General features: G+C 42.7%; 1 protein-coding gene across 2 annotated transcripts in view; it reads right to left on the bottom strand.

Moving 5' to 3' along the window:
• Positions 1–351: 351 nt before the first annotated feature.
• GPR107 (G protein-coupled receptor 107) overlaps positions 352–16,494 on the bottom strand; it is a 55,019-nt gene continuing 38,876 nt past the window's right edge. The window contains exons 10-17 of one of the 2 annotated variants that reach the window (XR_013621141.1): positions 12,905–13,022; positions 8,674–8,804; positions 8,432–8,475; positions 8,238–8,287; positions 8,066–8,149; positions 6,882–7,003; positions 1,858–2,615; positions 352–1,424 (exon numbers count right to left, since the gene is read on the bottom strand). Coding sequence is in view for 1 of the 2 variants with exons in the window: in XM_068133605.2 (XP_067989706.2) it covers positions 2,522–2,615; positions 6,882–7,003; positions 8,066–8,149; positions 8,238–8,287; positions 8,432–8,475; positions 8,674–8,804; positions 12,905–13,022 (643 nt within the window). In the remaining variant the exon portion in view is untranslated. Of the gene's footprint in view, positions 2,616–6,881; positions 7,004–8,065; positions 8,150–8,237; positions 8,288–8,431; positions 8,476–8,673; positions 8,805–12,904; positions 13,023–16,494 lie in introns of both variants that reach the window. The other variant, XM_068133605.2, reaches the window with a different exon arrangement.

Genomic DNA, 16,494 nt, shown 5'->3' with positions numbered 1-16,494 from the left:
GTACATAAATTCGATGTACACGAGAGAGTGTACATAAATTCGATGTACACGAGAGAGTGTACATAAATTCGATGTACACGAGAGAGTGTACATAAATTCGATGTACACGAGAGAGTGTACATAAATTCGATGTACACGAGAGAGTGTACATAAATTCGATGTACACGAGAGAGTGTACATAAATTCGATGTACACGAGAGAGTGTACATACATTCGATGTACACGAGAGAGAGTACATAAATTCGATGTACACGAGAGAGTGTACATACATTCGATGTACACGAGAGAGTGTACATAAATTCGATGGACATCAAAAATGGCCTCTAAAGGTACACGAGAGAGTGTGACTCGTAAGATATTTTCCATTTATTTATACAGAAAGCAGGAACTGCAGGGCATATATCAGAGACAGACAGGGTACGCGATTGAACATGAACGTCACATATGCTGCTCAATGTACAAAAGGTAATTAGTACGGTACATCCAAACGTAACAATTTGATTTTTACAATTTCTCATATGCAACTTCCGGTGTACAAACTGTCCAAGTAACGCTGACGATTAAAGCTTTATCGACAGGGACAATGTAAGAACTTGTGATTTGAGAGCAATGTGTGATATGATACCCCGGATATGCAAAACAATGGCAAATGTACAAACATGGCAACCTTACAGGAAGCAAAAATCCACCCAACATGACCATCCTTCGGATGATCCAGGGTGAAACAAAGACTGGGCAGGTGGAGTGTGTGTGTGTGTACGTGTGTGTATGTGTACGTGTGTGTGTACGTGTGTATGTGTACGTGTGTGTACGTGTGCGTGTGTGTACGTGTACGTGTGTGTGTACGTGTGTGTGCGTGTGTACGTGTGTGCGTGTGTGCGTGCGTGTGTGTGTGTACGTGTGTGTGTGTACGTGTGTGCGTGTGTGTGTGTGTACGTGTGTGTTTTGGAGGTTCAAGTTAAATTTTCCAACGCATTGATTTTGTAAAACCACAATGAAAAACATTTAACAGTCCAAGCTTCCATGACAACCTGTAAACCCTGACCTTTGTTGTTAACAAAAGCTGTAGCCATTTTAATAATATCCATGGAAAGTGCGACTGCGTACACACATTCTACATATAATATGCACAGATAACGTGATATACACATAGGCCCAGGCCTGCAATTGTATAAACGGTGGAATCACCGTGCATAGACCGTCCTCTCACCACCTGTGTTCATCAAACACCCCACATTCTAACAAGTTGAGCTTTGTAATAGCGCGTTTGGAAATTGCGTGCATGAAGAGAGAGGGTGTGCTCTTTCAAGGTGGTGCCAGTTGAGGGGGTTGAGAGTGGTGGAGGCATGTGGGGGGTGCGGGGAGGTATGTTCCACCTTCAGATAGCTATTTTACAAGTACCTGATCTGATCCTGATCAAATACCTGATCAAAAAAAAAAATAAAAAAAATCTAATATCTGATCCTGATCAAATACCAAAAAAAGCCAAATACCTGATCTGATCTGATCAAATACCTGATCAAAAAAAAAAAAATCTAATATCTGATCCTCATCAAATACTAAAAAAGGCCAAATACCTGATCTGATCAAATACCTGATCAAAAAAAAAAAAAAAAAAATCTAATATCTGATCCTGATCAAATACCAAAAAAAGCCAAATACCTGATCTGATCCTGATCAAATACCTGATCAAAAAAAAAAAAAATCTAATATCTGATCCTCATCAAATACTAAAAAAGGCCAAATACCTGATCTGATCAAATACCTGATCAAAAAAAAAAATCAAAAAAATCAAATATCTGATCCTGAGCAAATACCAAAAAAGGCCAAATACCTGATCTGATCCTGATCAAATACCTGATCAAAAAAAAAAAAATCATATCTGATCCTGATCAAATACCAAAAAAAGCCAAATACCTGATCTCATGGGATGTTAAATTTATGGTTCAACCATTGCTGTAGAATTTATCCCGAATGGAATTGTTTTAGCGATAGGTGGAAAATCCACCGCGTTACTCGGTTGGTTCTGTCGTTCTTGTTTTTGGATAGTGAAACTGCATCACGTTTAGATTATGGACGACGGCAACTTGTGTGTTAAACATGTGTGAAACACTATATTCAACTAGGCAAGAGCTTCCATGGTGAAAAAGAGACTATTTACACTGCCACGGAGCTTATCATCATTCTTTAATGGTCAAAAATGGCCCCCAGTAAGGAAATGGAACAAATCAAATTTCATAAATCACGCAAATTGAGAGTGTGGGTGTCGGTTGGGGACACAGACATACATGGGACGACGGCAGGCTTGCACAAAGCTCAGACAAGATGCAAAGGATGGCAAAAAAATAAAAATTATGTACATCACAGCATTTGATGCTAGAGCAAAACAACCAGCGCAGAAATACTGAAACGAAGTGGATTGGGAAGGAAGGATAAGGTGCAATTTGACAGGAATAAGAGGAAGGCAGGAAGAGGTGTGTGATGGAGACTGGGGAGGATTGGGGGAGGGGTGGGGTAAGTGTTAAACCATGTTTCCATCTTGCCGATAAGAAATGTCACTTCCTGCTGTTTGATTCACCTTTTTCACACCAGAGAAAACCCCAGATTCAGTGAGTCTGCAAAGGGAGGGTGAGGGAGAATGCAACAGCTTAAGATGACTTGCTTACGAGGACATGTACAGGCCTGCAGCTGTTATACACCTCATTGGTATAAAATAGCAAAACGATGTTAGAAATAAAGATAAACATCACTTGGTTGCAGTGGGTAAAAACCAGGGTGGTGCATGCTGGAGATGGGGTAAAAACCAGGGTGGTGCATGCTGCAGATGGGGTAAAAACCAGGGTGGTGCATGCTGGAGATGGGGTAAAAACCAGGGGGGTGCTTGCTGGAGATAGGGTAAAAACCAGGGTGGTGCATGCTGGAGATGGGGTAAAAACCAGGGTGGTGCATGCTGGAGATGGGGTAAAAACCAGGGTGGTGCATGCTGGAGATGGGGTAAAAACCAGGGTGGTGCATGCTGGAGATGGGGTAAACACCAGGGTGGTGCATGCTGGAGATGGGGTAAACACCAGGGTGGTGCATGCTGGAGATGGGGGTAAAAACCAGGGTGGTGCATGCTGGAGATGGGGTAAAAACCAGGGTGGTGCATGCTGGAGATGGGGTAAACACCAGGGTGGTGCATGCCGGAGATGGGGTAAAAACCAAGGTGGTGCATGCTGGAGATGGGGTAAACACCAGGGTGGTGCATGCTGGAGATGGGGTAAAAACCAGCGTGGTGCATGCTGGAGATGAGATAAAAACCAGCGTGGTGCATGCTGGAGATGGGGTAAAAACCAGGGTGGTGCATGCTGGAGATGGGGTAAAAACCAAGGTGGTGCATGCTGCAGATGGGGTAAACACCAGGGTGGTGCATGCTGGAGATGGGGTAAAAACCAGCGTGGTGCATGCTGGAGATGGGATAAAAACCAGCATGGTGCATGCTGGAGATGGGGTAAAAACCAGGGTGGTGCATGCTGGAGAATGGGTAAAAACCAAGGTGGTGCATGCTGGAGATGGGGTAAAAACCAGGGTGGTGCATGCCGGAGATGGGGTAAAAACCAGGGTGGTGCATGCTGGAGATAGGGTAAAAACCAGGGTGGTGCATGCTGGAGATGGGGTAAAAACCAGGGTGGTGCATGCTGGAGATGGGGTAAAAACCAGGGTGGTGCATGCCGGAGATGGGGTAAAAACCAGGGTGGTGCATGCTGGAGATAGGGTAAAAACCAGGGTGGTGCATGCTGGATGGGGTAAAAACCAGGGTGGTGCATGCTGGAGATGGGGTAAAAACCAGGGTGGTGCATGCAGGAGATGGGGTAAAAACCAGGGTGGTGCATGCTGGAGATGGGGTAAAAACCAGGGTGGTGCATGCTGGAGATGGGGTAAAAACCAGGGTGGTGCATGCTGGAGATGGGGTAAACACCAGGGTGGTGCATGCTGGAGATGGGGTAAACACCAGGGTGGTGCATGCTGGAGATGGGGTAAAAGCCAGGGTGGTGCATGCTGGAGAATGGGTAAAAACCAAGGTGGTGCATGCTGGAGATGGGGTAAAAACAGGGTGGTGCATGCCGGAGATGGGGTAAAAACCAGGGTGGTGCATGCTGGAGATAGGGTAAAAACCAGGGTGGTGCATGCTGGAGATGGGGTAAAAACCAGGGTGGTGCATGCTGGAGATGGGCTAAAAACCAGGGTGGTGCATGCTGGAGATGGGGTAAAAACCAGGGTGGTGCATGCTGGAGATAGGGTTAAAAACCAGGGTGGTGCATGCTGGAGATGGGGTAAACACCAGGGTGGTGCATGCTGGAGATGGGGTAAACACCAGGGTGGTGCATGCTGGAGATGGGGTAAAAACCAGGGTGGTGCATGCTGGAGATGGGGTAAAAACCAGGGTGGTGCCATTGGTGCCATTATTGATCTATGCCATTGATCTGTATCATTGATGCCATTGATCTACATCATTGATGCCATTGATCTGTATCATTGATGCCATTGATCTGTATCATTGATGCCATTGATGCCAATGATGCCATTGATCTACATCATTGATGCCATTGATGCCAATGATGCCATTGATCTACATCATTGATGCCATTGATCTACATCATTGATGCCATTGATCTACATCATTGATGCCATTGATCTATATCATTGATGCCATTGATCTATATCATTGATGCCATTGATCTATATCATTGATGCCATTGATCTGTATCATCGATGCCATTGATCTATATCATCGATGCCATTGATCTGTATCATTGATGCCATTGATCTATATCATTGATGCCATTGATCTATATCATTGATGCCATTGATCTATATCATTGATGCCATTGATCTGTATCATTGATGCCATTGATCTGTATCATTGATGCCATTGATCTGTATCATTGATGCCATTGATCTATATCATTGATGCCATTGATCTATATCATTGATGCCATTGATCTATATCATTGATGCCATTGATCTATATCATTGATGCCATTGATCTATATCATTGATCTGTATCATTGATGCCATTGATCTACATCATTGATGCCATTGATCTATATCATTGATGCCATTGATCTATATCATTGATGCCATTGATCTATATCATTGATGCCATTGATCTGTATCATTGATGCCATTGATGCCATTGATCTGTATCATTGATGCTGTTGATCTATATCATTGATGCCGTTGATCTATATCATTGATGCCATTGATCTATATCATTGATGCCATTTATCTGTATCATTGATGCCATTGATCTATATCATTGATGCCATTGATCTATATAATTGATCTGTATCATTGATGCCATTGATCTGTATCATTGATGCCATTGATCTACATCATTGATGCCATTGATCTATATCATTGATGCCATTGATCTATATCATTGATGCCATTGATCTATATCATTGATGCCATTGATCTATATCATTGATGCCATTGATCTGTATCATTGATGCCATTGATCTACATCATTGATGCCATTGATCTGTATCATTGATGCTGTTGATCTGTATCATTGATGCCATTGATCTGTATCATTGATGCTGTTGATCTATATCATTGATGCCGTTGATCTATATCATTGATGCCATTGATCTGTATCATTGATGCCATTGATCTACATCATTGATGCCATTGATCTGTATCATTGATGCCATTGATCTACATCATTGATGCCACTGATCTATATCATTGATGCCATTGATCTATATCATTGATGCCATTGATCTATATCATTGATGCCATTTATCTGTATCATTGATGTTGTTGATCTACATCATTGATGCCATTTATCTATATAATTGATGCCATTGATCTATATCATTGATGCCATTTATCTGTATCATTGATGTTGTTGATCTACATCATTGATGCCATTTATCTACATCATTGATGCCATTTATCTATATAATTGATGCCATTTATCTATATCATTGATGTCATTGATCTATATCATTGATGCCATTTATCTATATCATTGATGCCATTTATCTGTATCATTGATGTTGTTGATCTACATCATTGATGCCATTCATCTATATCATTGATGTCATTGATCTATATCATTGATGCCATTTATCTGTATCATTGATGTTGTTGATCTACATCATTGATGCCATTTATCTATATAATTGATGCCATTTATCTATATCATTGATGCCATTGATCTGTATCATTGATGCTGTTGATCTATATCATTGATGCCATTGATCTGTATCATTGATGCCATTGATCTGTATCATTGATGCCATTGATCTATATCATTGATGCCATTGATCTATATCATTGATGCCATTGATCTGTATCATTGATGCCATTGATCTATATCATTGATGCCATTGATCTATATCATTGATTCCATTCATCTACATCATTGATGCCATTAATCTGCATCACTGATGCTATTCATCTACATCACTGATGCCATTCATCTACATCATTGATGCCATTGATCTGTATCATTGATGCCATTGATCTTTCATTGACAACAGAAAAAATGAAGTTATCAGCTTTAATCGATTTTGGAATTTAAGGGTGGGGGAGGGAGATTTATAATAGGGGGAAGGGTAATCTAGTGAACCACTTTAATTGAACGTGTCCAAACTATTCAAAGATAATGTCAAAACCCTCGGACACAAAACAGATCCCATTGGGTCTACACGATCACTACCAAGTTTTGTGGCCTTAAAATGTTCCGTTCTCAAGATACACATGATATTAGGCAACAGACAAACAGTAAAATAGAGTGTGACTATAAGGGAATCTTTGTGTTTGTATAACCTTTACCTGATGCGAGACTGGCTAGCAATCACACAAGGAACAAAAATGCAAGTGCAACTTACATTTCCTCCTCATCAGAATCATCCTCATCTGTTGGGAGCCGAAGGTATGGGTTGTCTGACAATGGTCGAAATTTGTATCCCGTCACAACGAAGAAGACAAATGTGGCTCCTTCATGGAGACACTGCAAGCAGGTAAACCATTGCAAGATGATCGTGCTTTCACACATGCTGACCTAAAGCTTAAATTGTTTTATTTTTACATTGATTGGCCTACACGGGCCGGAAGTATATATAGCCGACAAGGAAGGCACCCTCACCTCTGAGCTGCCTATCCTGGGTATGAATCCTAACCCAGCTATAACTGTCATCCTTGCATTTTTCAGGCAAGCCCTGGTGTTGGCTTAGCGGTTAGGGTGCCGGCTTGGGATCCTAGGGTCCTGGGTTTGAATCCCGGTCGATCGCTGAATTAACACCAGGGGGGCTGACTCAGCCTGTCATCCTTCCGAGGTCGGCAAATTGAGTACCAGCTTGCCGGGATGAATGATCCCGGTGTGTACCCCGGTTTAGAATAGGTACACCGTATCCCTGCGCATCGTAAGAGGCGACCAAGGGTTGGCGTCAGGAAGGGCATCCGGCCATAAAAACATTGCCTCAAAAAGGGAACCATGATTGTCATGGGGCCCGCAAGGTAACCCCCGCTCTAGCGTGGAAAATGGCCTTAAAACGATCATTCATTCATATTCATTCTTGCATTTTTCAGGCAGGATGGTTCATCAACGTGTGCTCGCATGGACGTTAAACTGGGCATCCCGTCTACCGGCATTAGTTATTGGGCGTTAAAGATCATACGGTGTCCTTCGCGAAGAGTAGATGAGCTATCGCCGGCATCCTGAACAAATTCCATATCCCTACCCTGAATGAAAGCTGGGAAGGCAACGGCAAACCACCCAACATAACCCGGGCCAAGAAACTGCTTTGGCAGCACTGACCATCTGTGAAAAGTATGGTACATCTATCTCATCATGGCTTACAGCGAAGCTTGTCCAGCAATATTCAGGCCAAAAAGAATGGACAAGCACATCAAATATGGGATTTGAACCTGGTTTTCTCACATCAAGAAACAGGAATAAGATACAAACATGAACAGGCCAACCAACTATGAAAAAGTAAGCAACTCAAGATGTCAAAATGAAGAGGAATATGAATGTGTGCAGAGTGGGTAACAAGCATTCAAAGGTACTGACCTCGTACAACCACTGCAATTGGAAAGGAATCGTTATCTTTATGAGGATGGCGATGATTCGGGTGAAATAGATGTAACAGATTATCTGAAAAAAAGAAAGAAAAATAATGTCAGTGCAAAAAATTTTGAACACATTCAATAGGTTTCACTCGTGAACACGTGCATAGTCTTACCATCACGTAGTAATGGCGGAAGAGTTTCAGTTTGGCAAGGTTCATTGCAGCTGAAGGGCAAAAATAAATACATAAACATGGTGCATTGATCGGCGTTCAAGATGTGGACTTCCAGCACGTTTATATATACGAGAAGACAATACCAGAAAAGGGCAGCACAAGGCCAACTATTGAGGAGCAGACAGACATCGCACCTTTTCCATCAGTGCCTGATGCTTCCTGGAGATGCCGGATGGACCTGTCGATATATAAAATGTTAGGCGAGCCAAGAACACCACACTTGCCACCCTCTACCCTCCAGCAACCACCCTCAACTTAAACAATAATACCGACATCTCTCCATGTCCAGAGGACAGTTGGAAGATCAGACATAGAATCACCACCTATGTTGACGGTGTGTGTGTGTGTGTGTTCATCGTGCGGGCAGAGTATGTACCATATAACAGGAAACAAGATGGCTCCACAACAGAGTAAGTCCACGAGGAAGAGGATTTCTTTCCAAAGGCCATATTCACTCCAACCCTCCTCAGTCGACTCCAGAACGATGTAGGCGACATTCGCAAGAACCTTTCAAGGAAAACGAGAATGAGGAGGTTGAAGATTGTATCACAAATAACCTCATACCTGTGTGAACTGACGATCGGAGTCTTCATCTCACTTTTGAATGTACAATCTGAGGTTTTAGCGCCATTACCATTTACCGTCGTGGCTCCTAAACTGAAGACTTGATACTGGCCTGTTTAAGATTTGTGACCTAACAGTCTTGTCTTTAACAACTCTGTCCTCCCATTTGTGATGCTTTCACTCTCTCTCGAATTTCAGACCACAAACTTCTTGTATCCGTGTATTGCAATCAGACATTTTTATTCTCAAATATTTTATGTTCATTTTAACATCATATTTCATATATAATGTTTACCTCTGGGTTAGAGCTATTCTCAGAATCCAGATCAGTGTTTCAGTTAAAGACAAAAGTGTATTAAAACAAACACAAAAACAAACAAGAAGACATCATGCAGAGCACGATACTTGCAAAATCCACCCCTCCCTCCCCCAAAAGGTTGCCATGGATACATCAAATTGTCCATTTCATTAAGATTAAAAATAACGATCTTCATCGATGCTCAGGACAATCGGATCAAAATTGACAGTAAAAGTTTGACCGAGGTGACCTTTGACCTTTTGACCCCCAAAAAGTTGGTTTTCCGATTCTGTGATGTACTATGTAATTGCTTTTTAATTTTCAGGTTAATTGGATGAAAATTGAAAATTTTGCAGATGAATATCGATTCGAGAAGTTGACCTTTTGACATTAAAATAGCTGGTTTCCCAATTCAGTGAGACACTTTGCAAATGCTATTCAATATTCAAGTCAATCGGATGAAAATTGATGAATTTTTAAGATGAAAATTTATGATTTTGGAAGTTTAACCTCGAGTTGACCATTGACCTTTTGACCTCAAAAATAGTTCGTTTACCAATATAGTGACTCAATGTGCAAATGCTGTTCGATTTTCAAATCAATTGGATGAAAAATGGCGATTTTAGAAATTTGACCTCAAGGTGACCTTTGACCTCAACATTACTACGCTTCTTCCTTATGACCAACTCTACCATCTGGTGAAGTTTCGTGAAGATCGGCGTAAAATTGTGACCTGTAGGCGATTGACAAACAAACAGACAGAATAACGGCACAAGACGAACCAATATACTTGAAAAATCCAACCAACCAACAAACCAACCAATATACTGGGAAAACCACATTTCCAAGCTGGCCTCCAAAGCCAGTCGCCGACTGGGCATCCTCCGTCGTGCGAAGCCCTTCCTTGGCACACCTGAGCTCCTCACCACATACAAGGCTTTCATCCGCAGCTCAATGGAATACTGTTCCCCCCTCTGGGCCGGTGCTCCTGCCTCACACCTAGCTCGGCTTCACGCTGTTGAAACCAACGCTTTCAGAATCAATGTTTCAGTTTCAGTCACTCTACTCTGGACATGCTGCTTCTGCTTTCTCAACAATGGATGGAGGTCCTCAACGCCAAACAGGAAATTAGAGCTGTCTCCCTTGACATTTCACGTGCCTTCGATACGGTCTGGCACCCTGCTCTGCTCACCAAACTCTCCTCCTTTGGTATCCATGGAAATCTCCACGCATGGCTGGCGGACTTCCTCTCTGGTCGTAGTCAACGTGTGGCCCTGAATGGGTTTCTCTCATCTCCTCTTCCTGTTCAGGCTAGAGTTCCCCAAGGTAGTGTTCTGGGCCCTGTGCTTTTTCTGGTCTTCATCAATGATCTCTCTGACTCTCTTGAAAATCCTCTCTATCTCTTTGCTGACGACTCTACTCTCTGTCGCTCCATTCCTCATCCCTCAGATCGGCAGTCTGCAGCCTCCTCACTCTCTGCAGACCTGGACAAAATCACAGACTGGGCAAACAAATGGAACATGTCTTTCAATCCTGATAAATCTCACACTCTTACGATGTCTCTCCGAAAAGACCGACTGGACAACCCTCCCATCCACTTTCTGAATAATCCTCTCCAAGAAGTTCTGTCACTCAAGCTTTTGGGTCTCACTATTTGCCATTATCTTTCCTGGGAAAACCACATTTCAAATCTGGCCTCCAAAGCCAGTCGCCGACTGGGCATCCTCCGTCGTGCGAAGTCCTTCCTTGGCACACCCGAGCTCCTCACCACATACAAGGCTTTCATCCGCAGCTCTATGGAATACTGCTCTCCCCTCTGGTCTGGTGCTCCTGCCTCACACCTAGCTCGTCTTCACGCTGTTGAAACCAAAGCGTTCAGAATCATTGGAATCTCCCGCGATGAAGCTAACTCCAAGGGCCTTTCACTCACTCACCACAGGCAGGTTGGTGGTCTTTCCGTCTTCTACCAACTCCTCTCCGGCCTTGCTGCCCCAGCTCTCTCTGTGCTTTGTCCCCCAAATATTCCTCCAGGTCGCACAAGATCTGCCAGCAACCCTCTTATGGTTAAACTGCCAAAATCAAGACTCTCTGCTCACCTTCACTCCTCTTTTCTCCCACCTCTGGAACAAACTCCCTCAATCTCTTCAATCCCACTTCTCCCTCCAGGTCCTTAAAACAGCTGTTCACCACCATCTCTTATCTTCCCCCTTCCAAAACCTTGATCTTTTCTACCCCCGCGAATTCACCCCAGATCCACTTTTTTGAAATTCCAACTTCTTTCCTGGAAGTCTTTGCAGTGTCCATATGTTTTATACTTCTCCCACCTAACCCCAAGCCCTCTCCCTCCCACAGTTCTCTCGATGTCCCTGCTCTCAAATGTTGTGTTTGTGTGCTTCCCCCTTTCTCGCCATATGATTTACCGCTCCCCTTATTATATGTTTTATGTGTCTGTTTTGATTTTTTTGTGTGATTAATGTTAGCTCTTTCACGAGCTTCGATCTTGTATACAAAAAAACCCAAAAAAAAAATCTTCTATTTTGTAAGTAACAAGGAATATTTTTTATCGTTAATTAATGTGAGCAATCAATGTGGGCAAACAGGTGTCAGTGTCGATACCAACTTCCAACTAGGTGGTATTCATAGAATACTTACCCCACACAGTCTTGTGAAGGACTTGGTGCGAGCCAACACATCCGTTTATTATTGAGGCAGCAAATTTGTAATTGCATCTATCTGCACTTGTCAGGTAAATGTGTCCAAATTGTACTTTGAAAAGTCTGCTTTGGAGTACATTCATAAGCCTTTTCAAAGCAGCTTTTGTTCTCGTTTGCGTATTTTTATAACTACCCAGGCTGATAAAGACACCACAATAGATCACTAAAGTATAAATCAGATCGTTAAAATGACAAATTGTACTTTCACCTGCTGAGCACAATAAAGGCCAAAGCGATGACAACGATTCTAATTTTTATGATTTCTTATATCAAATGGTCATGTAACATTCGTCCTTGTATAGAGTGCTGCTCTCACATCTGGGGCTGTTCTAGCTCCACATACTGGACAGAATTTAATCCAAAGTAATCAGACTGATCAACTCTCCCAATCTCACCTCAAAACTCGACCCGCTCAAATTACGCCACAAAGTTGTCTCTTTCTCTTTTCTACAGATATTATTTCTGTTTCTGCTCCCAATAACTTGCTGCTTGTTTACCTCCGCCATTAGCGAGACCACGTTGGCTAACCCCCGCTCTAGTAGGGAAAATGGCCTTTAAAATGCATGTTGTGTTGTTGTATTAGCGAGACCACGTTGTACTCGACAAGCCTCTACATCTCATGATTATTGTGTGGCCATTGGCAACTCGATGGTGGGCCGTTATGATGTTTGTTTCTTCCCCTCCACGGACAAACTATGGAATTATTTAGCTTCCCATGTATTTCCAAATACTTACGACCTTCCCCTTTTGAAAAAGCAGATTTTTTACATCCTCAAACTCTCAGACTATTCTCTCTTTCTTCACTTTCCTATCAATGCAGCTCTTTTATTTAAGGCCTGGCCTAGATGAAGACTATGTAGTCTGTGACTGGAGCCTTCAACATAAAAAGCATGTGGTAAAGTTTCAATTTCCTCAGTTGAACTGTTTTCGAAGTATGCTCTTAAGAAAATGCAACCACGTACATAAGCGACCGATTGCTTAGCCCCATTTATGCTTCGCGCGCGTAGGGTAATTACAGCCCTCTTACTCACCTGCAGAGGAATCACAGCCATGAATAGTTTTTTATCGTTGTCTGAGAGGATGTGCTTAATAAAGGTCCAACCTGTGCCAACCAGAGCAATGGTGATGAACAAAAGAGCACCTTTCAACCTGCCACATCAACAAGCACAGCCGAAAGGACCACATCATCATCATCAAAATCACCATCACCATAACACCATGTGATCATTAGGTTTTCATCCCAACAACTGTCATCATACCTTTGTGAGTGGCAACGGTTGCTGGGTAACACAAACAGTAAACTCTATACTGAGCACATACAAAAGTACTTCCTGTACTGCATAAGGCCTTGTGGTATGTCACACTTGCAGTACCACAACTTGATACACAACCATGTACCACCATAGGTGTTCTGTTCGGCCTTATAATATCCAAGTAAGGGTATTTAAGGTGGCCTGTGTGTCCATGTCTGGAGGATGTGATCAAAATCCCTTCCTCTTTTTTGATGTGAATTTTTCTTCTTCACAGGAGTGAGGCTCATGGAAGAGCAAGGTATAAGTGACAGTGGAACAAATGATCAAGGGAATGAACAAACATGAAAAGAGGAAAGGTGCTGAAAGACCACATGCATAATAGATCGGGAGGGTCAGAGCAGAGGGAGAAATATCGAAAATAGACCGTAGAAAACGAAGACCACTGACCTGCCTGTGTTGTGAAAGCAACATTCACTGTGCTTCTGCCTCATTATAAGAGATTCCAATAATTTTGAGAGCTCTAGATTCTACATAATCCAAGAGAGAGATATGATCCTGGGGTGCCAGCCCATAGTGAAAATAAGTACGCCGTTGCACTGCAGACAAAGGCCTTGCAGAATGTGAATAGGATTCCCAGTCTGTGGCTGGCTTTGGAAGCAGCCACCTTTGTCCAAGAAAGTAGTCGGCCCAAGAAAGGTCATGGCTGATGTTGAGACCTACAAGTTCAAGAGACTGAACGTCTTCCAGTGCATGACCAAGGAACTAGGTCGTTTCATTTTTTACGACCATTCTGAAGCAATATAGTGAGACTGGGATTTTTCAGGATTTAAGGAAATGTTCCATTTATCACACCAGAGTCTAATCACTTCAAGGCCAGTTGATCACCAAATCACAATCCAGATGTCCTTATTTTCAAAACATGATGGTGTGAGTCGTCGTTTGACGAATCTCTTCCCTTCGTTGGTCTGCTGACTAAGCATTGTGTGTTGTGTGATGGCTGTATAGTCCAATGCGGGACCCACAGCGTCCACCACAAACATCGCAGGTATAGACTGGTCTTTGAGGAGATGGACGTTGGCAGGTTTTCCTTTCTTACCTCCGCTATCTCTCGATAGCAAGTCTCCCACATTCAAAATGGTCCAGGCCTTTGCGGCAAATGTTACACCAAGCTGACCTGTTTGTAGCCTGATTTTCCCAGGTGACAACTGGGATGGCACACGACTTGAGTGTGGACTTAAGGACGTCCTTATAACGCTTTCTGTGCACCATGAAACCGTTCACCAAATTTAAGTTGTCCATAGAAATGCGCTCTTGGGATTATATGGTCTTCCATGCATGTGAGGTGTCCTGAATATGTCCATCTCTCACATGAGATACAAAATTGCCTTGATCAACATCCTTGTGAACAGAGCTCAGAGGATTTACTCACCTTGTAATCTTCCTACTGAAATGGAGAAAATCATGAATATACTCAGAGACAATGGTTACCTGGAGTATATAATCAAGAGATATGTGCCCAAGTTTCTCATCAAAACAAAGGAACACGAGATCGGTCCTGACAAATGTCCGGTATATGTCAGGATGCCATGGAAAGGATAATCATCACGAAGGTTTGAAGAACAAATCAAACATACGATATCAAACACGTACCTGGCTGTGCAAACTCGAGACATCTCTTGCCGTCTGCTCACGTCAGTCAACAAGGATGTGCTGCCCACCTCACAAATTAGCAATGTTATCTATGAGTTTAAGTGCCGATGTGAAGCTCGGTACGTGGGCCGTACAACCCAAAGGTTGGCTGATCATATCAAACAGCATGTCCCCCTGGCGATTCGAGAAAATAACTTGGGAATGAGGACTCAACCAGTACGAGCATGCAAGAACGTTCAAGGACCGTCGGCCATTTCTTCTTCTTCCTCTTCTTCTTCTTCTTCTTCTGCCATTGCATGGCACTTGGCTGCCAACCCCGGTTGTGCAGACCAGTACAATGCAGATATGTTCAAGATATTGAGCCGAGGTCAGAGTATGTTTCATCTACATATGTTAGAAGCAACCTTCATCCATAACACGGACCCTACATTGTGTTGTCAAAAGGAATTTGTACATTCTCTCATTCTCTTTCAACAAGGAATGATTAAAGGTGTTGCACCGACCCCTGTCCATGGTATGTCTGCAAATGGTGAGTCCCTGGCTTTGAGGGAACCCCATCCCCCCTCCGTCCAAGGTATTGATGCTGATGAGTCATCGCTCTCAACTCTGCTCCAGCCAATCGAAGCCGGAGATAGCGGTGACAGAGTCAACCAATGGGTGTTCAGATTACCAATTATGTCATGACAGATGAACCAATCAGTGTCAATCTTACATAGACACGTTTATATACAGTGCATTCAGAAAGTATTCAGACCCCTTCACTTTTTTCACATTTTGTTATGTTGCAGCCTTATGTTGAAATCATTTAAATTGTCATTTAAATGCATGATCTTTCACTTTTTTCTTTCTCTTGCTGTGATTTACCATGAGAAGTACAGCACGAAAAGCTTCGGTTAATCCTACTATGTCATGTTTGTTTTCCTGTATTTTAAAGTTCTGCAGTACCAAACACCTGGTCATTCCTTATTTTCAGAAAGTTGCTCGATTGAAACAACCCTCCATTCCACTACATTTATTGCAGCACCACCTTTCACAGAGCATCAAATCGATTTAGCCCCAATACCTTTGCCACACAAAACACGTGGCTACTTTTACAAAGCAAAAGCACAATGCTGCGCTACTGGAGATTACTTTTTTTTTTCATGTGAATGAAAACCTCGCCCTCTACGCTACGCTCGCCTCACCACATGTCGCTACAAAGACACGGGCTTGCTTAAACTGAGTATAATGACCTGACTTAATTCGAGTTGCTCTGTTGTCATGATTTACACCAAACATAATACAACTATTTATTTTGCTACATATTTATTTGTAATATTGGTGATGGTATTTATTTGCAATCTAAAAAGGTCCAAGTGGTCTAAAGCTGTAAATGGTCAAGGGTCCAAGCTGGTCTAATGGGTCAAAAGCATCTTACGGGTCTTTATGGTCTTTTGTGTTGTTGCCAGCATCCTGAACAAATTCCAAATTCCTGCTCCAACCAGCTCTACAAAGTCCAACCTCAATGTTGGGACTCTGGTACCCCATCACCCATCATGGAACAATGTTCCATGACAGAACCAGAAACATGGCTAGGATAAGGAATGACACCATAACAACCAAAAATGGAAAGTTCATGACTGACCTACAGCAGACAGGATCTCCTGGCAATATAGTTCCATTATCAACTCATGTGGGTATCAAATTGCTTGAACTTCTCAGATTAAAGACATGAAGTC

Source organism: Myxine glutinosa, chromosome 13, assembly GCF_964187855.1.
Source record: "Myxine glutinosa chromosome 13, kmMyxGlut1.1, whole genome shotgun sequence".
NCBI classification, from domain to species: Eukaryota; Metazoa; Chordata; class Myxini; order Myxiniformes; family Myxinidae; genus Myxine; species Myxine glutinosa.
Note: the sequence above shows the minus strand (reverse complement) of the source record. Positions and strands in the feature narration are given on the sequence as shown.